Raw genomic sequence first — 27,429 nt, 5'->3', positions numbered from 1 at the left:
AGATTAAAGATACTGGACAGGTGTCCTAGGAAAGCACCCCCACATGAACAGTCATGGTGTTCACACCACATGTTTAAAAGAGTGCTTCCTGGGCAGGGAAAGATGACTATAACGAGTATGTGTATGAGTGTGGTGTATGTGAATTGAGCCTGGTAGTATAGGGTGTGCAGCTAAGTGCGGCCGAGAGTGATGTGTGTTTTAGTAAGTGTCATTTGGCAAAACAGTGTGCTATTAGAAAAATAGAAAACATGCCAATAGATAAGGAGCCATTTTTGTAGTGCCTGGAAATGATTTAAAGGTATCCAAATGACAGAGGGACAGACAGATGGTACGCTAAAACATGTTTACCAGGTACCATCATAAAAAGTAAACATTTAATTTAAAATAAGTACTAGAACCACCAGGTAGCATATACATAGTGAGAAAACAATGCTCCATTACACGTTAGAGCAAGATTAAATTCACAATACAAGAAATGTATTAGTAGAAACAACAAAGAAAACTAGACAGAATTCTTAGAAAGCAGTCCTACAGATTATTCAGATAAGAAATTATTATTTTTTTGCTTTTTGGTCCAAAAGGATTATTAAAATGTATTACAGATGGTGAAATTTACTCAAGTCACTTGTTTTAAAAGATTTAAATTTGCAAAGTGTGTATTTTAGACATTCTTCTAACCAGATGCATTATGTAATCTCATATTTAATTGTGGAATTACTTAATAATGGAAGGAAAACGCATAAGAATTTATACAATAGCCTTCTTTTTTATATTTGGCCATGTAGCACAAAGATTTTTAAGTGGCGTTCAGGAAAACATCACATAATTTGCATGGCAGTTATCATAGTTGAACACGTCTGTTTTTACAAATAGTACTTAACCACCAAGGACCCTGTAATAACACTGCAATTAAGCCAAGCGGCTGCTGCAACATGCCTACAGATTTGCACCATGGCAAACAGAAGTGCCATTCATTTGGAAATTAGAAACACTGCGATGGTTTATGGACTGTTTAACCTTTAGGTGACCATGTGGCAAGAAACATAATACAACGTTCATCTTGCTTCTCTGGTACGCTAAGGGTTAAAACAAACAGCTTGATGAAAAGAAATAAAAGAAAAAAAAACCCGCAGAAAATGGTGAAATATCATGGTTATTCGTATACTTTGGCGGCCAAGTAATCAACTGGAGACACATTTATATGAACACGAAGACTAGACAGTGCAATCAATGTCCCTGAGCATGAACAGTATAAAATGTCCCTTTTCCCCTGGCCGACCTTCAGCATCGCTCCAAGGAATTTGTCTCCAAACAAGGCTATGATCACAGCTGTTAACAAGGACACAACACACGCTGAGATGAACATCGCTGGTTCCTCTTTGGCAGGAGGAAATTAATACAATTCATATACTTAATTGGCCACATGTTGTTTACTGAGGATTTTCATCTGGTTTTTTTTAAAAAAAAAAACTATGGAATACTTAGGTATATAAAAAACCACAATAATGTCTAGACATCATCATCTGACAGTGTTTCATACACGAGTCTTCAAAAGGTCAACAAGTTCCTGTTTTTATGATGTGCATGTTAGAAACCTTTCCCATTTAAGTAGGAGTCTAGTAAAAAAAAATCCTACTTGACACATTTAATCCATATGTAAATATTGTAGATAAGGTCAAACAAAAAAAAATGTTTAATATTGTTTCAATATACGACAAACTTCTAAACAAATAATGTTTTCTAATGTTTTTGTACTGGGTTCACCAAAGCTGCATTCTAACACACACACAGTACTGTGCAAAAGTTTTCGGCCGATGTAACAAAAAAATGCTGTAAAGTGAGAATGGTTTAAAAAATATTAATAGCTTATTTTTTATAATTTAACAAAATCTGAAGTGAGTGAACAAAGGAAGGGTCTAAATCAAATCACTATTTGGTGTGACCACCTTTTGCCCTCAAAACAGCAAGTTAAAACCCAGTTAAATGAGACTAACCTGCAATGGAAAAGGTTGGTGCAGAACACTCTAGCAAAAGCTGAAAATGGGATTGCTAACCTGCTAGAAGTCAAATTAACATACCCTTCATAATCAAAATGCTCTACCAAATCTAGCACAATCTCCTCTTCTATAAGAATGTCAGTTGCAAACCTAAGACTTAATAAAATAGTCTCAAACCGTAGCAAGGTGATGATAGTGTCGCCCTCTGAAGACTTTGCCATAGACTTCAAGGACTTGGATTAGTATTGATACACCACCTATGCATAGGGCCTTGGTTTAAATGGTAACATAGCAGCTAATGGTTACAATTAATATTACAAGTGTCTACTGAAGATAAGCCATACTCCAAATGTGGTGTTCTAGACATTAAGTGCATTATTAAGAACGTTAATATTCCCAAGTATAGTTCACTTAAGAAGCAAAAACATAATACTTGATGAGTACAACTTGCTCAGGTTTAGTGGTCACTTAAACAATGCGCAACTAGAGAGAAATGAGCAAAATCCGTTCTTTATACCTGGTTGTCACCACATTGCCACACTACTAATCCAACGCTACCATAAGCAAGTTAAACATCAAGGTCATCATTTTAAAGAAGGTGTAATAAGAGCAGCATAAATTACACACATCACTAACGTACTTTACAAGTGTGTTACATGTCAAAGAGTGAGAGGAAAACATCAAGAACAACAGGCATTAAATAAACCATCCGAAAAGACAAGTACAGAACTTCCGTTCACATATGCAGGCCTTGGTGTCTTTGGGCCGTGGTTAGTCAACAACAAAAGACGGGCCGTTCTGTTTACTTGTCTGAGCTTTCGTGCTGTTCTCATTGAAGTAACTGAAACAATGGATACCTCGAGTATTATCAATGCTATGCAAAGATTCTTGGGGTTGATGGGGTTGCACGACGCATTCTGTACCCTATACTGTTTGACACAAGACACACTCGGCTCACCCATGAAGTTTTAACAACATTCTTAGCTGAAGTGTCAGCTATAATGAATGTAAGACCACTGATAACATGTTTCTCCCACTACTCTGCTTACTCACAAGACTGGAACAGATATATTGCTCTCACGAAACATGACTCAAAAGATCTTTACAAAAGATGCGTGGAAACATGTCCAGCGTCTTTCCAACTCATACTGGAATCGCTGGCGACGAGAGTACCTTATCACCTTACAAGGTCACAGTAAATGGCAAACAACCGAATATACAAGTATGAGATCTTGTCCTACTAAAAGACAAAGATGTTCATCGAAATGAATGGTCAATGGGACTCAACATCGAGGTTACACCAAGTGAAGATAAGAAAATTCATAAAGCGTAGGTAAATACATCAAGGGAGGCACTATAAAGACTTTCATCAGACCAATTACAGAACTGGTACTTCTTTTACCTCACATAAATGTGATAACCAGAGCACTTGAGAATGTGCAGACCTAGACGATAACAAGGGACAGCGCTAGCCCTACACTGCAGTCTAGTCTTCTAGAGTGTTCAGGAGAAAATATCATGGCCTTTAAAAAACTTATTATTACCATTATTGCATGGTATGTTTCTTTGTCTTGTTCTTTAGGTTTTCAGAAGAAGAGAATTGTCAAAGTATCATGTATGTTTGTTAACTTGCTTTTATTATTATATAGTGGTATCTACTGATACCAGACAGGGAGTGCCATGTTCATGCCTTTTCTCTTAGGTTCTTTTTGCTGTTCCCACCATGTAATATGTATTTCTCTTAGTGATTAATAGGGCTATTTGTACATTGTTTCACGACCCCTACCAAACATCATCTTAGTTTCCTTGCTACAGTTTACTGAGCTTCAACTAACTGTCCAAAGGATATATTCTCTAACATAACAGGAGTTCAACTACTGCCAGAGTCTCCTAAACTGTAAGTGGGTTTCATTTTCATGCATTTTTTCATGCATCAGAAGGCAGCCATCCTGTCACACAGTAGTTCAAAACAAAATAACATCTTCTTTAAACAAACCTTTTTAAATTTCTCACTAGACTATAAGAACTTCTATAACTAAATATAGAATTAACTAGAGGAAACCCCCTAATGTCGTCATGTTGGTGACGACAGAGTTAAAGCACAAAACTTCCTGCATCTTTGGAAAGAAATCTGTCAACCAACTGTTAAAAAAAAATCTATGTTTTGGTACATTTGCCATTAAACTTTATCTGCCATATCCAAAAATGTTTCTGTTCCCCAAATTGGCTTACAACAACACTCCTGGCAACCTGGACAGAAATACCAGACATGTGCCTTTTATATTGTCTTCTCACTGCTTAAAATTAGAAATGGTGCGCAATGGCTCTCCCCAAAATGACTTGTGTCGGACAGCCGTAGCAGATATAATTCTTATTGGTCCATGAGTAGAAGCCATAATGTTTAAAGAATTGGTTCAGTAACTTGGTTCTTGGCACCTTCTTGACAACTCAACTGCAATTTACCACGGTGGCCTTGGCAAACAATCTCAGCGTGGAGTAAAATGGCTCGTCTTAATGCCTCTTAAGTGCTTCTAAAAACTACAGGGAATAACAACATCATGTGTCTGTGCGTGCTGTCCATGAAGTGGTCTACAAATCCTATTTGCTTTAAAGAAAAAAAAAACACTACATTGCTGCAAATCACGCTAAACTGCGAGAGGACATAACTATCCTGCAGAGAGTGAAGTGAATTACTCAAACGGAAGAACATGTCATCTCTTATCTTGCAGACTAGAGCTGCATGAATGACACACAATGGTAATACCCTTAATGTCACCCTAGTATATTCCTTGTTTAAGAGCATTTTCTGTGTATAAGACAGGTATGGGAATGTAGCTTAGGCATAGAACGGCATTGTTTTGTTAATTAAGACAGATTTTGCGATTTCGAGAGTCTGACACAAGGCATGAGCCGGTTCTGATTAGGCGCAGCTATTATGCAAGCGATTGTATTTCTAGCAGAAGTCAGGCTGTAATATGAGCTGGTAGGTTAAATTACAGAGGTAAATATCCGATTCCAAAACGTATGGGTAAAAAATCCATGCAGCATTATTCCGGGGCAACAATTTTCAAGTAGGCTTGATTAATATCAAAAGCCTCATAAAATATTCTATGTATTATAAAGAGGCACAATAGTAATTTTGAAAGGGGTGAGATGCATTGCAATATAGAGATGTATTTTCTTTCATATCCGAGGGCCCAAGTGCTGTATAATCCATGACTATTTGGTTCCTGGGGTTTATCCAAACACCCCCCCCCATGTTAAGGATATTAAAGCATTTAGTCACTAAGCTTCCTATAGATCACATTTCTGTTGCCATGTAATATTGTTGAGACTTTATGAAGGAAAAACAAAAAATATATATGATAGCTATATAGCAGGGACCAGAAGAACTGCTGTCCAAATCCATGAGTGAGGTAATTTGTAAACCATTGTAAGCCACTTATATGAGTTAATGACTTCTTTATTATATATTTCTACTAGATATGATGAATAATAATCTACTGGGTCTGTGTAGGCTGATTGTGTGCATCTTTCTTACGTATGGCCCTTAATCTTTTTTCACGTCCTACATATTATGAGCACAAAAATACAGTATTGCTAAATTATTATACATTTCTAAAACACTAGATATTGTATCGAGTGAAATACAAGCTCATTTTAAATACTAGTTCAGTGTCTGAAGATGTATTTGATCACTTCAGTATACTGCTGTTCGATCAAAATCCAATCCTCGTTGTTTTTGTGGCCTCCTTGAACCGTCTATGTATGAATGACGTACGTGTGTTCACACACGCGTACCTAAAGCAACTGAGTAAATGTAGCTCACCAGGAGGGTTATGGACTGTAATATTTCCCCCCTAGCTAGAGACTTAATCGAGCGAAAGACTATGGATAGGGGAGTCTGACAATCTTGCTATACTGCCTTCCGCATACCAATTTATACCTTGATTTCATCATTTTAATAAATGTGTCTTGTTTGTTAACAGCCACAGCAATCATGATGAATTACTTGCACTGGGTGTGTATAATTGCTGTCCTATTGCTTGCGCACTCCAACACAGTGGGTTGTGTGCATGCGAGCTGACCTGATTCACTGAAGCAGTGATGCCTTCCGACATCTAAGTCAATGACAAGTGTTTCACTTCGGGCTGGAATTAATATTTATATATAAATATATATATTATACCAAGCGGATAAACCCATCAGCACAACACAAAAAGCAGAAATCAAAAATATGATGTAGAGCAACTTTCGTTATTTGTATTCTGTATTAACAATAGGAAAAAACAGCTCCGCTGACTAGCACAGTGCATTTACAAGAAGCCCAGCTTCTGATCGGTATTGCACTCATTCCTATCAATGCACACATGTCCTTTAGTTTCCAGAAATGCAGAATGCCCTTTGTATTTGAACTGACGGCTGTCAGATGAAATCCCGTCTACTAATTCACAATAGCGAGACCTTCACAGAGTATGTGAGCAGAATCCTCGGCTATTCAACAGTAGCTGTTAACGGTGGAGCACACTTTAGAATCCTTACTCCAAAAAAAAAAAAAACAGTGTAACCTGAATTAATGGAGATGCCACTACATTCATCCAGATCATGTGAGTGAAAACATTCATTAGCTGAGCAACATGCATCGATTATAGGCTGGAAAATTACCCTTGACTAGAGAGTCAGACTTTAGCTCCTGGCGTGTTTGAGATTAGATTAGATTGAAGCCAAGGGGAAAAAATAATTGAAATATTCAGGGTCTACCCAATATGTATTGGCAGTGATTCAAGTTGCGCCGGCATGATGGTGACTACGTTTCATATTGTGGCAGTAAATATTAAAGTATATATTTTACATTAAGCATTAAGGCAGTTCTATACATATAAAAAAATATGCTTAATATGGCTAGATTTTAGAGAATTGTTTAAAAGGGCTGGAGCCAAGCTTCTATCCCACCATGCTAACCTGAATAAGCAATAAAAGCTTATGGGCATGGCGTAGGGGTCAATACATAGTTGTACATACACATGTAAAGCATGTTGCGCAATTATTAAACATGGATGTAGACCTGTCAATATATAAGTGGAGGGAATGAAGGTGAAGAGGGAGCTGGCACTAAAAAAAAAAACATACTGACCTTTGGGAGGCAGATACACCCTTCCTTAAACTAGCTGTGAGGGTGCGACATTTCATACAGAAACACTTTGCATCTAAACGGTTATTTGTTACATACAGGTATTTCGGAGTATAAAATATTCCCTTCAACTGCCACCGAGTCTCTGATCATACAATTATTTGCCTGGCCAAACATAGCAGAATACGTTATTTGCAAAGGTACATGCCAGCCAATCACATTCACTTAATGGCATATGATGTCCTATTTCTTGGCATGCAAACGTACAAATGGATTCCTCTGAATCCCCTCTATACATTTCCCTTCCCCCATCTTCTTGGCTGGCGGGGGATGCGTTCAGTGGAATACATCTCCTGCTTACCAGATTGAGTCTCGGGAGGGGGTCCGCTGCAGCTCTTTTGGGAGGGTTATACTAATGTCCTACTACTAACGAAATACTTTAATATCCATTAATCATTGGTGCATTAGTAATAATAAAATAAGCTTTTATAGGATCAAAGAAGATTCTAAGAAACAGTAACATATCAGACAAAAATATTCTGGGAACTAAGAATTACCCAATGGCTTACCTACCCCGACCCCCACCCACCTGAAGATACCTAAAAGTAATCAGGGACAATTGTAAGGATTTTTAATTGGAATAATTGATCCAACAAGGGTCACTCTGAACCCTACTCTTGGAAAAGAAAAATATGCAGACCTCTGTGATTTACCTAATTATATCCGAGAAGATGTACTTTGGCATTTATGAAGTCCATCTTAACAGCTCTACTGTAGAAGTATATTTCTTGCTTTGTGCAGGAACCTCAGGTCTGTTACACACTACCTAGTCTTTGAAGGTCATTAACAAAATCCTAAGAGTTTTGTTAATGAGTTTGAGTACTTGTAGTTAGCTTCACTAAGCAATGTGTAAGATACAGTATATATAAGGATGGAATATTGGCGTTACTTTCCTACAATATCTAAAAGACTAGATGGACCAAATGTTTATTATTTGCATTATATTGCATGTCTTTATAGAATGCATCCAGTTTGACATGTATTAATTGCCCAATAACTGGGCCTCTCACATCTCCCACGGATTTACATTTACAGACAAAGTGACACATATCTCATTGTCAGTCCCCAGTATGTGGTAGTAGGTCTGGTGCCTGGTAGGGGTCCAAAGTATCATGTAGAACTTAACTATACAAGTGAAAACTGGGAATGTTCAGGTGAGTATTTTAAAAAGAATTGTTAGTACTTCCTTTTAAGGGAAACTATAGCTTCACGGCACCCCTCTGTGACCCACTTTTTGCACCACTTCGCCTGCTTCAAGCAGTGAATTCAGTAGCAGGAAAGGGCTCCCATTAAAATCAATAAGATTATGTTCTGTGCATGCGCACAGAGGTCATTGGACTCCTCTGAACTCTTGCGCAAGCCATTGCTGGAGGTGACTGGCAGTGAGCATATAATGCATGTGCAGGCAACACCGGGAGATGCGTTCGTTACCAACCACAAGCCAAGAAGCTGAAGGAAGAAAAACAAGCAAATGGAAGTAGCAGAGAGGATTCTGCTGAATCCCTCAATGCATTTGCAAGGGTAACAAAAGATAATTAAAAGGAGGAACTTTGATGTCATAGGCATTATAGTACATGTGGTGACTGATGTGCCCTTTTAAGAAGAAAAGGCCTATAGCACAGAAATCTAGCAGATATCATATATCACAGTTCCACTGGGGTCAACAATTTGGTCTTAATTTCCATCAGTACAGTGGTGAAAAAAATAGTTTTGAGATGAAATTATGACCATTTGCTGCATCCAGTAAAAAGAGAGATTAAGACATACAATGTTCAGACCATTGCCATAAATACTTTTCAGTGGGGTACTACTTCCAAGAAAGTCAGTTCGCCCAAAAATGCGTTTAGGTCATTTAATCAGAATGACTTAAAAAGGACCTTTTCCACCCAATGTTCTCAACTCCTCCTGCCCATGCAAATTTGAAGGCCGTAAAAAGTGCTTGCCCGGTCAAGTCTGGCAGCTGACAAAGGCACCTGCTAAATCTTTCCACGTCCGGCCAATAAACAACCTGATCTTCTCAATACTCTAGGTTTCAGCAACAAAAGAGACACAAGCACTCCACTTCCCATGCTGCATTATTATTTATTACAACTTTCAAGCTGCAGCTGTATATGGTAACAATAAATTAGGAAAAAACAAGTACATTTCCTTAAAATACAAACCAGCAAGACTTCACCATCTGCACAAATCCATTTTTAATTACATTATCACTACTGAATAGCACATATACAGTAACAATAAATTAATATATATATATATATATATAGTATCTCACATAAGTGAGTACACCCCTCACATTTTTGTAAATATTTTATTATCTTTTCACTGAAGAAATGATACTCTGTTACAATGTAAAGTAGTGAGTGTACAGCCTGTATAACAGTGTAAAATTGCTGTTCCCTTAAAAATAACTCACACAGCCATTAATGTCTAACACCTTGGCAACAAAAGTGAGTAGCAGAGTGTCATTTCTTCACTTGTCACATGAAAAGATTTAATAAAATATTTACACAAATGTGAAGGGTGTACTCACTTTTGTGAGATATCGTATATATATATATATATATATATATATACATACATACATACATACACACACACAGAATCTTGTTTTTTACCCTACGATGCAAAATGCCTTATAGCGAGCCAAATCATTTTATATAAGAATTTCTCTGGCTGGCTCCTTTTAGGAAACCAAAGCATACTGTCAATGTTCACAAGCCTTTATTTGAACATGCAGCAAAAATGATCCATACAGTTGCCGGGAATATTCTAGTGCTTTTAGACAGCAATGATTTTGGCTGTGTTTACTTATGGGGATCTGGAATATTTGTGCTAAAAGAAGCTATTCATGTATTCAGAGAAGCACTAAACCAGGGCAACAATTGGAAATACATAAGCAGCAGCATTCATAGATATTTATGAAAACTGTTTCTGGGTGCAAATTAAGAAAATGCTATCCTTGCGCTCACAAAGTACATTGGGGTTGGAGAATGGGGCCATAGGGGTAAGAAAGGTTAGTCGAGTTGTGTTCATCACATGAGCTGTCATCCAATTGCCTTAACGGCAAAGATTTGACGTTGACTTGACATGTAAGTGTGAATACATTGTTCACACTTTGAGAGAGAGATCTTTGTGCTACTGAATGAACAAGAAACAGAAATGAGCCTCTCATACTTATTCAGCTCAGTGCCCAAGAGTCACAAAATAGCTCAATAGAGAGAGATTTTGTGCCGTCATAGAAATCTGGCATATTTTATGGCTTATAGCAGGATAATTCCCACATGATACACTAGTTCAGGATGATACTGTCATTAAGTAGGTTCTAGCCCACAACAGGTAGATCTGCTGGACCCAAGGCTAACACTCATTGTTGGATATGTTTTGTCACTGGAAGCTGCTAGTACTGACCATGTCAAACACAAAGAGTAAGTTCACATAACCTGCTAAAAGTTGCCCTGACACAAGCTTGGAAGGCATTATTTGTGGTGCATACAGAAGCTGCTCTGACCATTTGTATATTTATTTTAGTTACTGTAGCATATTCAGCTTTTTTTTGATACACAGCTCAATAACAGACATAGGTATGAAGCTCAGCCCTATGCAAGAGTATAATGACTAATTCTCACCACATTCATAATGCCACCAACAGATTTTTAATGTTTCCATTATTAGTTTTTCTATAACTCGTTATCTGTGTTTTTTTACCCATAATTTTTGACACTTTATACTCAAGTGAATCACAACTACCATAGGGTGAAGGAAAAAGTTGGTTCCAGGAAGAGATGGTTCCAGTCTTTCTAAAAAGCTATACTGGTAAATGAAAAAAACATCAATACAATGTAACAAACAGGAAAATCTGTTATACACTTAATATAGTTAGCTGTTGGGTTGGTTTAGGACCCCTCAGCAAAAGATAAGTTCTTTGTCCGTTCCATATTTCTGGGCATCCATTCTGTCTCTGTGGGTGACCCAGGTTGTGGTTTGAACCATGTACGAGGAGTAACAGATCCCACCGCTGCCACCAGTGTAAATGGAATCAGGGGGGTCTTGTGCATGGCCATGGATGCAACCCTCGTGGACACTCCAGTTGTTTCTCTGGGGAAAAGGGTCTCCAAAAGACCCATGCCACCAGTAACGACACCAGCCAGGATGCAAGAGAACACACTTTATTGGAACTGGGTATAGTTTATATAGCAACTTTACCTTTTCGCTTTAAACCAGATATGCAGGGATTCCATTTATTTGGTTTACCCCAACTAATTTTGATACTGACGAGTTACTGCTAGTTTTCCTCCAGCTTGTGCCCGTGGGGATAGAAGACTGGGGATACATTTTCAGTTCCACACAAAGAATTCTCACACGCGTGTGTTAGCGCACTTCACAGGACATTCTTCACATTACTCAAACCCATTCACTAAGAGCCGGCTTTCGCTGAGACACCAGCCTGCTTCAGCCCTCTAGGCCTAGGAACCTTGACCCTCTGTATATTTTTATTTCAACTGGGGCATGAATAGCAATGCAATCATAACACGCTCAAATTCTTGACATCTTTGCTTGAATATTGAAGGAAAGCATTGTGGACAGACTATAATAAAAACAACCAAACAAGGACTCAATTCTTGAGCCCAACCTTTGCGAAAAACCTCCTAGGTGAATACTGCAGCGCCTAGACATTTTGGAGGATCACTCCTAACCCAATCTGCAGTTTATCATGACAACAACATTGCTGTAAACAAAAACTACTTACGTGCTTCAATGCACATTAGAATTTATAGTTAGATTATTTTTGTATCTTTCTGTATTGCCTATTATTATAGAAAGCTAATATGATTCATTTTTTGTATAATAAAATACATTTCATAAAAATAGAATTAAAAAATGAGCAATGCGTTAATAGGTTCTTACAAGTCTATTGAAAAAGCAATGTTGCAATGATTAAACAGAGAAAATTATCAAAAAGTATTTCTAAGGTAAATCTGGTATTACTTTGCAACTGAGCAGCATTTCAAATTAACTTCTATTACCACAAAAAGATATGTCTGTCTAACAAAATCATACTTTCTGAGGTAAAAATTAGAAAGTAATTTTTGAACTTTATAATTACAAATATATATATTTGGGGAGGAAGAACCAGCTATAGGCTATTCACTGAACTGCACAACAGAATATGGTAAAGCAGGAACCATTTTGAAAACAAAAATGGCAATTCTCTCCAAGGTTAACATACCCACTGACATTTTGCAGTAGGAGAAGCCAAGTACAGCCTGTCCCCATTGGGATTGTTCAGTAAAATCGAAATCCGTTCTTAATCAGCATATTTATAATTACCAAGCATAGGTATTATCTCTGTCAGGGATGTCTGTATTACAGATGGGACCCCAAATAAATGACTATCCCATTCTACCCCAACCCCCTCAATCTGTGAATTTCTTCGTCGAGTAGGGTTTACCATGGTGGAGTAAAATACAGTGGCTGCTGAACAAAAATTGTTGAGAGCATCAATATGTAATGCACACTATATGATCTGAGCTATAATATCTTTAAAAGTGACATTTCTTAAAATATATATATATATATATATATATATATATATATATATATATATATATATATATATATATACACACACACATATATATGTACACATGGTTTACAATGTATATCTGAAAATATTACATGGAATGTGGATTTTATTTTTATATTAAAACCTGTCATGCAAAATAGACACAAGTAAAATAATTTTTTTTTAAAAAAAAAGTTAAAATTAAGCTGCTGAGAAAAGATTATGAATTTTATCCTATTAGCCTAAAATCTATGGATTCTGATGAAAAGGAATATGTGCTGGAAACTTACAGTGTATAAATATACTTAATGCACATACTCATGCTGAATGCAAACAGAAAAAAAAAATCTTCCTCTGGTTTACGCCCTTTACATTTAATTTAAGTAATGGAAAGTAACACAGGAGATGCTGTAAGCCCTGAAAGAAGTTATTCTACTATTAAAGAAGATCTCTCACACTGTCTGTACAGAGACTAACATAGGAAATACTCTGCCCACTGGACAAACAGAACATTTTTGATCGAATGTATCCACCTTGCTAAAAAGCAGGCTTTATGGTTCTATTTTCACATTTATTACATCACAGGGGATACAACCTTAATATGTAGATTTGCTCAGTCCATGTCGAATATTTTTATTTAAAATAAAAATGTTACAAAAAGAGAGACACTTGGGATTTTTAATTTAAACAAATATACACTTGTTTTTAAGTACAGAAACTAAAAACTTTTTAAGAAAAAAATACCATATTTGTCTGTGATTTTTTTTTTTTTAATATACATACAGACAGTATATAACATATTCTTATACGTGGAAAATAGCTGCCGCAAACCATGATACTGGTGTTGCAAATGTATTTAGCGAAGACAAGCTTTGGGGGCAAAGATTACAAATTAAAGAGAACAAGATATATGCGAGACTTACACACATGTATCACAATAGAGACCTCCTTCTGTCCTCTCTCTCTTTTTGAAGGGACGTTCTAATTATAAATAAAAAAAAGTATCCCGCAGTTGGCTTAGAGAAGGCTTTTGATATGAAGATTTGGAAGGGCAGCATGCTTCAGCCTCAGATAATAACTCCTCGTCTATGCATGGGTTCAAAGGAGAAGCCAAGCAGAACTGGATTATGTGGGAACCAAGGGAGCTTCATTTGCGAATTCCGCCTTTCTTGATAAATCTCTGGAAGCCCTATTCTGTTTATGCTCAGATCCAGAGAGTGCTTTTACAACGTATCCCTGATCTAAAGGTGGCTCATGAGTGCATGGGAACGTCAATACCCCAACCCTATATACATGGCTGCTCTAAACAGTTACTGATGGGATACTCCAGGAGAGTTTTTTTTGCTATTATCGACCACGGCATCATGCTGGGAATCTGCCCTCACTCTAGGCGTTTTGTGCATTCAACAAACATACACAAAATTATACCAACACAAATCTTAACTCAAGTGTTCTGTTGTGTGCCACTTCTGTAACATTGATAAAATGTCTCACTTGTAACACATAGTTGCTGGAAAATGAAAGATGTGTTAATAAACACAATAATAAGACGGTGCGCAGGTTGGGAGAAAGTGTTAACCAAACGAGGCAAATGCAAAAATATACAAAATGTTTTTTAGTCTATGACTAAAAAATTGGATGGCGGATTAATGCTGCCAATGTGCCATAAGCTCCTGTGTGTCTTGTCCTGAACAGATCATCCTAATGGACAAGAAAACTACCAGTCACAAGACACTGCTACAATTATTACAGGTAGTCATGGAAACTCGTCACTTGTCACCAACATCACACCATGCGCACAACCGGCCTGCAGCGCTACGGGAATGTGTTATGTGCTGTAATTAAAAACGTATGGCTTTATGAAGCACTATATGTAGACAATGTACGTTTATTCTTATAGGGCCAGTTTTGCAGGACAAAGCACTTGAAAAGTACAGTTTCTGGTTGTAATGATAAAATAGCTACTGATATCCAACAAGTGACCAGTACATGGAGAAGACATTCAGACATTAAGAATTCTGATTATAAATATCCTAAAGTGCTTGCAAAGCGGAAACAGCTTTCAATTCAGTATTTTTATTAAATATTAATTACATGGCAGGAGACTATGAAGACTGCCGCCACACACCATTTCTAGACTCAAAGTGAAGTCTGCAGCTACACGCAAGAACACAATGGAATTACAGGCAGATTTCCTTCTACAGTTATTTTTTTTTATTAAATGTCAACAAATTACGAAGGGCTGTACAATTTAGGTGGGGCAGTTAGCACATAGGCAGGCCACTTGCAAGAATAGCTTAAACAATATCAAATATTAAGCAAAGGAATATCTAATTCAAGCACGGGGCCATTATGGGGTTAACATCAAATGGGGTTATAAAGATGAGATTACCATTGATAGATCATAATACTAATCTAACCCCTGGTACTATTTTATCTCCTTCTAAGGCACAAAAAAGAGTTTCAAGGCTTTGTTTTCATTGTCTTCTAACTCATTCAATCGGAATCCTACTCTCAATAACTATCCAACAAGGAGCACAATCAATCAAAAACCAGAAACCAACCATGAATGGATTCTATATTCATTTTTTGCTGCCTCAATGGAAAAATGCGCTCTAGCTGGCCCAATAATAGTAATGGTATCAGATGATATTCTATTTACAGATGGTCACATCAGGTTATAACATACCCAAACTGTATGATGTCATAAGTAAGTTTGATGGTAGAATGCAACAGTCTATGTTGCTTAAGGTCATAATGCATTGGCATGTATACGTATTTCAATTTCAATTAAAGTATTCAACAGGGCAAATTACCAAATTACATTTTGGCTGAAGAACTTTCTTCTTGAGCAGAATGTTTATCTAATAAAAAGCAGCAGAAGTCGTCTATAAAATAGAAAGCTGCCATCTTTTTTTCAAGAACATATTACTGTAGTGAGCTAGAAGCAGCAGATGGTAATTGATTCCCCAAAGCCTAGTAAAAATAAAACATGCCTGCCTTCACTGCAAATTATACAAGGCGATTGCACCTAATACAAGGGCACGTCATTATCTGCCTCCTCTACTCCAAGACAGCTCGCTCTGCACTGCTCAACCATCTTTGGAACAAAGACTATGGAGCTATGTCAATCTGTACCATGCACACATTCACACCTGACCGGTTTCATTACTGTGTCTTTCAGATTTATTAAATTTGCCATACCAGATTGCCTGTAATAGGAAGAACCAGGCGTTCATTATTAAACGAGACAAAGGAACAGTAAATTTCATTATGCCAACATAATTATGTTTTGTGACAACAAAGCTAATTATGAACTCACTCAGCTTCCTCGCAGTTGGTGTAGGTCAGATATGCCCTGTAGTTATGGCAGTCAACGCAGCACTCTGTAAATTACCGGTAGCAGTAGCCTTTGTACAAAGCACAAATGATTAGGTAAAGGTACAACGCATTCATGGAAGCACATGAGTGAGGTTCATTCAGAAATTCACTTCTGCATCAGCTTCTAGAACCACATAAACACTTTAGGTTCTCATTGACTATTATGTAGTGCATAATCAGCAAATTCTTCTGACTTCATTTGAGGTCTTATAATCCTACCTGGAAATTCTCAAGTTTGGTTCCCAAGCTTAGGGTGACAAGTTAAAGAATTGACTCTTGTTGTGATCTCATTTTATCACATTGACACATGACAATGAAACACTCCTGCTTGCATATAGGCAACTTCATTTAGAATATTTCCAGCTCCTGACAAGATTGCTTTTGAGGGCCATTAGAACAACCTAAACTGCAAAATGCCTTATTGTATCCTTTACATGCACATATCTCCAACTATTCCTCTTTACTCACATGATATCGCTCTTCTGCAAGCTCAGAATGAGTAGGAGGGTATCAAAATGTTGTGCAGGCTTGAAAGCGGCAATGATATGTAGAAATAGGAGGAATATGATTATCAATAAAATCTAAATAAATAGTTTTCTTAATGTATTAAATCAGTTACATCGAAAAGCCATATCACAACATACAATCTACCATTTAAATGACCAAACAGACCTTCAGGCATACATTTTCTGCATCGTCACAGCTGACACCACAGGAAATGTTGGAGTTGAAAATGCAGAAAATGGAGTAAAATTGAGAAAGAAAATGTATCTTTTTAAAAAAAAAATAAGTATTATCCCAGCTTATTTATATAATAGTGCCATCAACTAGTTTTATATGTAAGAAAATGGTTTAAAATGAAAGCCCAAATTCTCCTGGAAACAAACCAAACAAACATACAATATATAATGTGTTAGGGAAAGGACCAGGAATGTTTTTAGGTCTAACAGTTATGGCTACTTGGCCGCTATAATTCACCCAGTCACGCACAGGAGTATTGAAGGTCAGATTAGAACAGACTCACTATGATGACCAAGAAGATAAATTCAATTTTACTTGAATGCATGGGCATACGATTGTATATAACTGGAGAAAAGGTTTAAATGTGGTTTCTATAGCTGCACACTACTGCATATATAATGAAAGTAACCTCAAAAACATCAAAGCGTTATAACACAACCGCATAACATAAGCCCAAGCATACACCAAGCAGATAAGTAGGAATGATCTCAACATTTCGGTAACAATGATACATTTATCATGTGATCTTTGGGATTATGTGTTACACTGTGCAGTTATTGATTAAATTGTGACTTTAATTATATATGCTGTGTTATGGACTAAAGTGCAAGACAGCCTGGGGTAACTTTATGGGATTGCTATATATCTTGCAGATTGATTTATAGACAGTGCTCTGTTTCCATGTAACTTATACCGTCATATTTTCCCATTACCCTATCCACATATGACTTAATAAGAGCATCTACATTATAGGCTGGGAATAACGGACTGTTGATGGATAGTCACACGGCAACCCCTAATGAGAAAAGTTGACGAAGAACGAGGCACCAGTTTTTGCCTTAAGCAACGGTTTGTATGGACTCAGCAACAGTCTAATACAGCATCCGACCAAAAACAAAACTGCAACATCATTTTAGGAAGCCCATCATGTTATTAAAAAGAAATCTATCATACCAATGTAATTTTAACACAACACATTGTTGTACTGATTATAATTTCATCAAGAGACACGTCTGTACATGGATTAGCTTTTCCATTACTGGCAGGGTTCATTAACTTCATTTTGAGCATGCCATATTTTAATTGCATTGGTCAAGGGTAATCAGTGTTATACATAAAAGTGCATATAAATGATTTTATTGCAGCCGTGAATGGCAGCAGTGTTGCCATACCATATGAAATGATAAGTCTTAGGTTTTATTTAGCGCTGCCGGTGGCAGATGGCTACTTTAACCCAAAACACGCCATGAGATCACATATCTCTGTGCGAAAGCTCTCCTTTGACTTCTGTTAGTATCTAAAAATGTTTGAAGGAAATACCCAATTTATCATTTTACCCTCTTTATAACGTTAAGCAACAACATCATTACACATCGACCACCCTCTATAGTTTAATGTAGCCAACAGGTATCACATCAGGTATGTTGTTTAAGCGCGAACCTCATTCGTTATTTTTGGGATTCTTGGGAGTTGTATTACTTGCCAAAACGTATAGCAACCGAATGACACCAATAAACATTTGCAATGGTTAAACCTCAAAGATTTAGGTTTAACAAACCACCACACTGAAGGTTAATGTTTTAGGGGCAGATTAAAGCCACTGGGTAACACCAGCAATCACTTGGTATTCTGCCCTAGTTATTATGAGGTCTTCGTTTGATTAGCCAGCATTGTTAACATGTTATTCCATGCAATGACCCCTTCCTACCAGACTAAGCCTGCATCTGTCTAACAGAAAGCCTCTCATAACATAACTCCCCTTCTGCTGGTCTTGCTATCTCTTGCAAGACTGCACATCAGCATAATCCATTGAAGGGAGCAGAAGACGCTTTCGAATTCTGCATCTGTATAGAATCCCAGAAGGTTTAGATAGCAGAAATGAGCTCTCTATTATTAGTGCTATCAGACATTTAACACCGCATTTACGTACCTCTCACACACAGATCAAACAATGCCTTTAGTAGAACATCTTTTCAATGCGGTCGTAACATGCTCACCAACAGCGGGGTGAATCTGATTATATTTTTCTGATTGAAATCTTCATTGGCTTGATCTTAATTTTATACAGTGTGCAGCTTTGCATTATATTTAATAGTGATATTTGCAAAAGAATACGTTTACATACATGCATGTGAAATGTATAAATGTCAAGTGTTTTACAGTAGAAGAGCAAAAACCAAAGTGGTAAAAGTGGACCAATCATGCTATGTTAATTGAACCAATTCTAACTCCTACTATACAAAATAACCACCAAGTTTAATCCATTCTTGATCAAAACATGAAATTAAACTTTTGAATTCAAGTAAATCAACCCATTTGGTAGAGACCAAAATCCCATTTGTGCCACTGAAAAATATCAAATTCTCCTAGTTTGTAGCTCACAGTCACACCGACAGATCATAAAAGATCATGCGTGCTTTCTGATCCATGCCTATTTAGCATTGTTCTTCAGCTGTCCAGCTATAGAACTTAATGAAAGCTATTCACTGCCAATGCATCTCTTTAAAGTACGCTCAAGTGTCACTGCAGTATGTTAAAACTTCCCTTATGCGTAGCACGTTCAGTGGAAGGCAGTAATCGGAATCCTTATTGTGACAAATGCCTCGTGTTACGTGGGCTCCCCCGACCAGCTTCAGCACTTTCTTCCCCAGATGGTTTAGGCGATCTGTGTAAAATGTGCAAATCACTCACCAGCTATGTTAAACTAAATCTGCCATTTCGTTTTCAAACCTGATGAAAAAAAGAAAAAAAAAAAGAGCTTGAAGCCGTACGAGCCATATGTAAGGGTTGGGGAAGATACATATCTTCCCTCGAACATACAAACCGGCTTCTAAGCGGTTCTTGAGCTTTTAATTTCTATCCAAGTTTGAACGAAGAACACAACTAAAAAAAAGTGTCCTGTTTGCTATTAAGAACTGAACATCTCTGTTAGGGACTAGGAACCAGCCAGAGACAGACAGTTCAAACACCTTTATTAATAAAAATAAAAATGATCCAAAATCGTAATCCAAGAGAGTATCCGGGGTCAGCAGCCAGAGCGGGTAATCAAACAAGCCAGGGTCAGGAGTATGGAGATCGGTGAAGTCAGAATCAAAGCCAGTAATCAGGAGCCAGAAGGGAAGTCAGCCAAAAGAGGTCATACATGGGAATATACTGAATAGCGGGGAATACACTCGGTATCAGGAAACAACACAAGGCCAAGGAGGTAATGAGCCTTTCTGCTTAAATAGCCTGGACTGAGTAGAAAGGCTCTGGCTAATAGCAATCAGGTGAGTAGAAAGGAGTCAGCCGTTACTAATCAGGTGAGTAACCCTGACTTTGGTTAATGTTGGGAACAGTTGTTTACAGTCTTTACAACAATGCTCTGTATTTGACCCATACATTTTCCATGGATTCATCAAGATTCTACATCTACAACAGACTAAATTTAATAGAACTCTTCTCAGTTTTGGAATTGTTCTCATTAAAGCTCGTTTGAGCAGGGCCCTCCTCACCTGTTGTTTCTGTAAGTCATGTTATATACTACTTGAAATGTCCTGCGCTGCATAATATGGTGGCGCTATATAAATTATTAAAAGAGCTTGAGGTGTCCTGGCACAACCACCAGCAGATCTATTTAACCAGTCACTAATGACAGGAGGAGTTCCAGAAGACTGGAAGTTGGCAACCGTAGTACCACTGCACAAAAAAGCTAGTAAAGGACGACTCGGCCAACTATAGACCAGTCAGGCTTACATCAGTAGTTGGCAAATAACATGGAAACCATGCTAAAGGATAGGATTATTAAATATCTGGACGCAAATGGTTTGCATGATCAGAAACAGCACGGGTTTACTGCAGAAAGATCTTGTCAAACTAACTATTTTTTTGACTGGGTAACTAAGATAATAGAAGAGGGAAGAGCTGTTGATATTGCCTTTAGTAAGGCATCTGACACTGTTCCTCATAGAAGACATATAAATAAACTGCAGTCTATGGGTATGGATGCCAGAATAGGTGAACGGATAAGCCAATGGTTGAGTGACAGGACACAGAAGGTTGTAGTTAATGGTTATATTTAGAGGAGGACTTGTTGCTAGTGCGGTACCTCAGGGATCAGTATTGGAACCTGTACTTTTTAATATTTTTATCAGTAATATTACAGAAGGTTTTTATGGTATGATATGTCTTTTTGCACATAATACAAAGGTCTGCAACAGGGTAGACATTCCGGGTGGAACAACTCGAATGGCAAATGACTGATGCGGTTTAATATTAATAAATGTAAAATAATGCACTTGGATGTAAAAATCCCAAGGCAGAATATAGCATTGGTGGCAAGATACTGTCAGTGACAATGGAAGAGAGGGAGTAATCATTTATGATGACTTAAAGGTAAGCAGACAATGCAATGAAGCATCTCAAAAATGGCAAGTAATTTGCAGGACAATATCAGGAAAGGTTAAAGTATCTTAATATGTACAACCTAGAGGAAAGAAGAGAGAGGGGGATGCAAAAGAAACATTTAAATACTTAAAGGGATTTAACAAAGTACAGAAGGCAAGTGTATATGAAAGTAGGAGCAATGTTAGCACAAGAGCTCATGGTCTAAAACTAGAGGATCAGTGGCTTACATGTAACGTAAGGAAGTTCTACTTTACTCAGAGGGTAGTAGATAAATGGAACAGTCTCCCAGCAGCAGTGGTGGAGGCTAATACAGTAGGGAATTTAAACAAGCATGGGATAGACCTTAAAGCTTTCCTCACTCTAGGACCTGACCAAAGACTGATAGGGTTTAAGCCCCTTACATCAGGAAAAAATAGGCAGACTAGATGGGCCGAACGGTTCTTATTTGCCATCGAATTCTATGTTTCTATGTAAGCTCGTTTGAGCAGGGCCCTCTTCACCTGTTGTTTCTGTAAGTCAATTTGTTATGTTACATACTACTTGCTATAACCTGTCTACCCATTGTACAGCTCTACGGAATATTGATGGTGCTATATAAAACAATAAATAATTGCCTCAATTAATTTTTTATCACAAAGGCTGGTGTCTTTGGTCCTTTAAAGACTAGAATCAAAAAGGACTGCCTTTATTTAAATGAAGCAGATGTGCCAGCTTGGCAATCGGTCCATATATGTTTTGCTAATCTAACACAACAACGTTTCTGCATTCCACTGAGAAAGTTTTTAAACAATGCATTCATTAGCATTCATAACGGTTTAAAAAGTAACATCCCTATTGTGGTTCAATTGTAACAGTTAGAATTTACCTAAATAGTACAAAGACAAGACAGAGTTTTTTTTTTGTTACTAAAACCAAAAGGTCAGAGACTTAGATGTAATGTAAGGAAGCTTTACATTATTGACTGGGTAATAGATAAGTGAAACAGCCTCTCTGCAAAAGTGGTAAAGGTTAAGCAGCGAGTGAATGTATACATGCACGGGATAGGCATATAAGGCGCATACATTGAATCTAAGACAAGACCGAAGACCGATGAAGGTTTAATTCTTTACGGCAGGAAAAACAGGCAGACTAGCTGGTCCGAATAGTCCTTCTCTGCCCACAAAATGTTTCTATATATTAAGCTACGCTGGACACTGTTTGCTGCTATCTAGCAGCATAAATGAGAAACAAAAAAAAACCCCATTGTACCGCGATGAGGAATATGATGGCGCTATATAAAAACAACAAATAATACTAAACATTTCACTTTCCAAGCGTCCCTAATACCCTTCGCACTTAATGATTTATGCACAAACAGCACATTAGAGGATTCCTACTCATGGGGAACACATCACCGGCTGCTAAGGTCTTACAAATTTCATTTTTACCCGTATAGTAAGTAAAAGGGGACTGGCAGTCACACAAATATTAGGCATTATTTTTGTACATTGTGCATACTTTAATGCATTTGGAATATAAATAAAAACAGACCCGATGCAACAAATAGAACACAAGTAATATTGATTTATACAGTGTTTCTGTAACACTATTAGCTCCGTCTTATCCGTAAGATCCTCGGTCCACTGGCCAGTTATATTGCCCATACTCATGGTAGTTTAGCGACCACAACATATCTGTAATTTTTTTTTTTTTTTTTTTACCACTACCGGCACCAAAATGGTTAAACATTGCCACTATCAAACATTCAGTACTGAAAAGATCATCTTTTTCTTTGAATACTCGTAATACTCTTGGTAAATATGCTTAAGGAAAATAATTTTGTATCAATGACATTTAATGTCCAAGGGACTTATAGCTCAACGTGGAAACCTAACTTACTCTTATGGTACAAAGGGTTAACACTACCTCGCATTTCTTATGTACAAAGCAGAAAATCAACAATATAAGACTATGACTCTCACACTCAACTCTATGGATTTCTATATACAATTATTTAAATAAATTCCTTCTGCATTAACAAAAAAAATCAAATATGTCACAAACCTACAAAGTAAAAATAGTTATTTATTAATTGCAGGGCACTGGTTATTACGGTAACAGTTAATGCATGTTTACATTCACATATACTTCATTGGCTTCATTTCGATACCCTTAACAATGTACATTAGTGACCGCAGAAGTAAAATAACTTCATTATAACACTTTTCACAATATTTCAGATACAGAATGTAACGCAGAGGCGGATTAGAATGATGAGGCTTGCAGTTCAAAAACAAGTAAGGGAGCCATAAACGACATGCCGCGGCTATAAATATCATATATATGAAACATGCCACAACAAATGATGATTTCAAACGGAAACACCTGCATGACATTTGCATGAAAATAGAGTACTTTTACTGAATACATAGCAGGTTTCTCGGCAGACGACTACAACAAAAAGCATGGCTAATAGCGTACAGTAAGACAGATTTCAGATGCTGGGACAGTGCCTCCGTTTATAACGGACATGGAAGTATTTCAATCTTTAACCAGGTGCATCTAGCAAAAAAAAAAAATCTGCATCATCCCGCAATAAAATTATATTAAAACGTGGTCGCCAACCCAAACATACATCAGTGCCGGGATTTTCATAGACCTATAGATAGGGAAATATACAACTTTTATTTCTGCCGCTGCCGCTGTTCATAGCGTAATGAAACCGTATACCCAGAAACTGCTAGAAAATCAAAGGCCGACCGAAGAACTTCCCTAAGCGCCAATATCTATGCATCTCCCAGCGCCGAATCACTGTATATGTCTAGCTCTGGCCAGCATAGAAACAGATGAGGAGGGTACATGAAGCCTTACCTGGGTGCAACATACTTTGGAAATAGAAGATGACCAGGATGAAGGATCCTAGGCAAGTGACCAGCACCATCCGGCAGATCCGATTCATCCTCATTACCTCCAGAAGAGCCTGCTTCATAGCTTTGTCCGGCTGCAGGTGCAGGAGCGGGGAAAAGCGCAGGTAGAGGACTACGTGCGAGCGCCGCTTGGCAGGGTGTCTGCTGTAGGGTGCGGAGGTCGTGCCAACTTATGGTGTGTTTTATCTGGCTCGCTATACAGCTGCTCGGAGAAAAGTGGACATGAATTGCCGCAGCTGAAGAAAAGCGTTGTGCTTTTATGCATGTATACAAAGAGCCATTTGCTGCACTGACAATGTATAAAGATCCACTTGCGTTAACACTGGTCTACGCTCAGAATGTGTGTGTGTGTGGAAATCTGACTGTGAATCGCTACATCCAGTTGTCTGTGTATTGCGTGATGCGTTGAATGTTTGTATATGTATTGTGGTGTCTCTCTCTCGTGTTTGTATATAGTGTCATAAAGCCAGCGCTTCCTTGACAATAGTAAGTATCCAGTGAATGAATGCACTCAGCCTGTGTGGTCCTGTATATTGTGATTCTAGCGCATTGCCCCTCTAAGCCTGTGTGTGGGTTAAAGGATGCTCTGTCGGAGTGTATATGAATGTGGCATCTAGAAGGGATGGTGACTCAGTAGAAGGGAGGAGGGTGGTAATGATGTGCATGAGAGCAGCAGCCTGTCTGTCTGCACACCGGTCACTGCTGCTCTAACAGAGGGAGGGATGGAAAGGCAAGCATGACGCTCGGCAGCACATGCGGCTCCTCCTCCTTTTGTCCACTGCCTCTTTAAATGGGACTAGAATCAGCACTGCCATCTGCTGTCCATTCACGCTAACTACACTTTCATGCAACAGACAACTGCCTACTATACTCTGCATCTTTTATGAAGTGTCAGACACTGTGACACTGTGGGAATAATAAAACCTATTTCTAAAAGATGATCATTTTCTTATCAAACCTATTTACTAATGTGTAAACACTAGTAACAACAGGACTGCACGAAACTGAATGCATATCAGCTACAAAATGCATTGAATGAAGAGAGTTTAAAAACAGCCTATTCCCTTTACCTGCATTATAGCGGCTCACTTTTTATTTGGGGTCGATACACTAAAGGGTTGGTAAAACAGTTGATTTCAGCTCCTTGTCTTTACTATATGTTATGAAGGTCCATACCCAATAAGCTTCTGCTAAGAGCTTTGCCCTGGCAAATTCATAAGTAAATCAGTGACATTTTCCCAATCTGGACATTTCTAGCTGGAGGAACTTGCACTTTATAATGAATGGAGGGAGAAGGAGCTAAAACCACAGCTCTTTTGCAAACTTTCCTTTGTATTCTGTAACCTCCCCAGTCTGTTGTATAATTGGCGCCAGAAGAAAATGATTAAAGTTAACATACGTGAGAAATAGTTTAACCTTAAAATGTGTTAAACCTCCTTTCATTTTATGATGAGATGCTTCAGGTTCTGTAAGTCAAGGAGTGTTCCTTGTGTGTGAGGCCCTGCGTCTGTCAAGGATACACAAGCTCAGTATTCGGAGACCTTCTCAAGGACGATTGTAAATGAAAAGGCTCGGGGACAGGGGAACTTAAATAAAGGTCCTCAGTTATTCAGCATTCACCAGCTCAATTTCATTCCCTACTTTGCTTTTAACGCTAAGTTGTTTTTAACGCCGAGAAAAACTGCAGGGTGTATAAAACAGGGTCTAAATTGCAGTAAAGTGCCTCATTCACTAAATAATGTCCAACTGCCAAAATGACAGGTTTCTGCAGCTGCAAACCGACATACCATCACCTAAAGCTATTATACTACATGGACCTGGAAGACAGGGGGAGTACAAAAGCATAGCTGTGATAAAAAATACAACTGAGCTAAAATACAAAACGGCCCCAATGATAACAAATTTAGTTTCAAGATTGATTTTTTTAAATTGCAACTCTTTTTGGACAACAGTTTTGCGCTATAATTCCCCATGAAGCTAATATTAGCTATACAACATGTATTCAGGCATGTTTTTATGCACCTTCAACCACTTAGGCAACCATATTTCTTTAAAAGGGTCGCTAAAGCAAACAGTATGCACTGAAACAGTTACCTAAAGCAAATGACATTACTGTTCTTTTAAGGATGGATACCGGAGGCTCATACAGAATTATTTGGCCCGTTTAGTGTATAGATTACTTTATATTCTATATCATGCTTCAAAACCAAAATATCCAAACTAAACACCAAAACAGCAGTATACAGAACATGCCGTTCACAGGACGTAGCAGATACCACTTAACTCTGTCTTCTTTTTACATAACGATCACGCAAGACATGCCCACCCAACCAGACCAGGATTACAGATTATTACAGATAATAAATAAAAAAATGATAAAAATAATAATAATAATAAAAAAAAATTATAAAAAAAAAACATCTGGCATACCATGGGATACTCCATCATATCCTAAAGACAGCTGAAAAATACTCTTTTAAAAAAAATACATTAAGAAAATGTTATATATGTTAACATTGTCAAAATTAAGTACATTACTATCTTTGATTCCCTATGGTCAGGGTCCCAAACCTTTCATTTTAACTCATGAGGAGCTCTGATGCAAAGGAATGTTTGCAGCTCTGGCATTTAAAGGGTTAAGTTGAGGGGGGGCACACACACTTAAGATGATGGAGCCCAGAAACCCTTTCTCAATGCCTTTAACCACTGCTGCCAAATTTAGCAATGAAAACAAGTTGTTACTTTTCTGCAAGTGTCAATTAGTTTCGCAGACAAGCAGGCCAGTAACGCAGAATCCGGGAAAACCACACTGTGTGGATCTACTGGGTGTGGGACGTGAATGTTATCCCAAAATAAAAACCCGTAATTGTCCCAGGTTTACATTATAAGCAGGTTATGTCTAATTACAGGAAACAAAACAGACACGGATTCCGTACAGTGCCAGCATTGTTTTTGTCTTTAACCCTTGTGACCAAATGTTTACTAAAAAAGTACCAACTAAAAGGAGTAAATTGACAGTAATACTCACACTGAGCCAGGTGACTACAGAAAAAAACATATTCCAGGTACGGAATGCAATAGGTTATAATAAAATTAGATACTGGGAAATCTTAAGGAGACTGATGTAAAGCAACCTAGAGCTCATCCATCCACTGCCCCAATAGTGAAATAAACATCAACTGAGCTACCAGGGAGCTCACACTGTTCAAAGTGTAAAAAATCATATTTGAGGAAGGCTCCTCTGTTTCCTTGTCTGTCTCT

The 27,429-nt window shown here is 37.7% G+C and overlaps 1 protein-coding gene across 2 annotated transcripts in view; it reads right to left on the bottom strand.

Moving 5' to 3' along the window:
- CHST11 (carbohydrate sulfotransferase 11) overlaps window positions 1–24,590 on the bottom strand; it is an 86,943-nt gene extending 62,353 nt beyond the window's left edge. The window contains exon 1 of one of the 2 annotated variants that reach the window (XM_053463192.1): window positions 24,113–24,590. In XM_053463192.1, the coding sequence (XP_053319167.1) occupies window positions 24,113–24,230 (118 nt within the window). In that variant the 5' untranslated portion in view covers window positions 24,231–24,590. The remainder of the gene's footprint in view (window positions 1–24,112) is intronic. The other variant, XM_053463193.1, reaches the window with a different exon arrangement.
- Window positions 24,591–27,429: the final 2,839 nt, after the last annotated feature.

This window comes from Spea bombifrons, chromosome 4 (genome assembly GCF_027358695.1).
Source record: "Spea bombifrons isolate aSpeBom1 chromosome 4, aSpeBom1.2.pri, whole genome shotgun sequence".
NCBI lineage: Eukaryota > Metazoa > Chordata > Amphibia > Anura > Pelobatidae > Spea > Spea bombifrons.
This window is presented reverse-complemented; position numbering and strand designations above follow the sequence as displayed.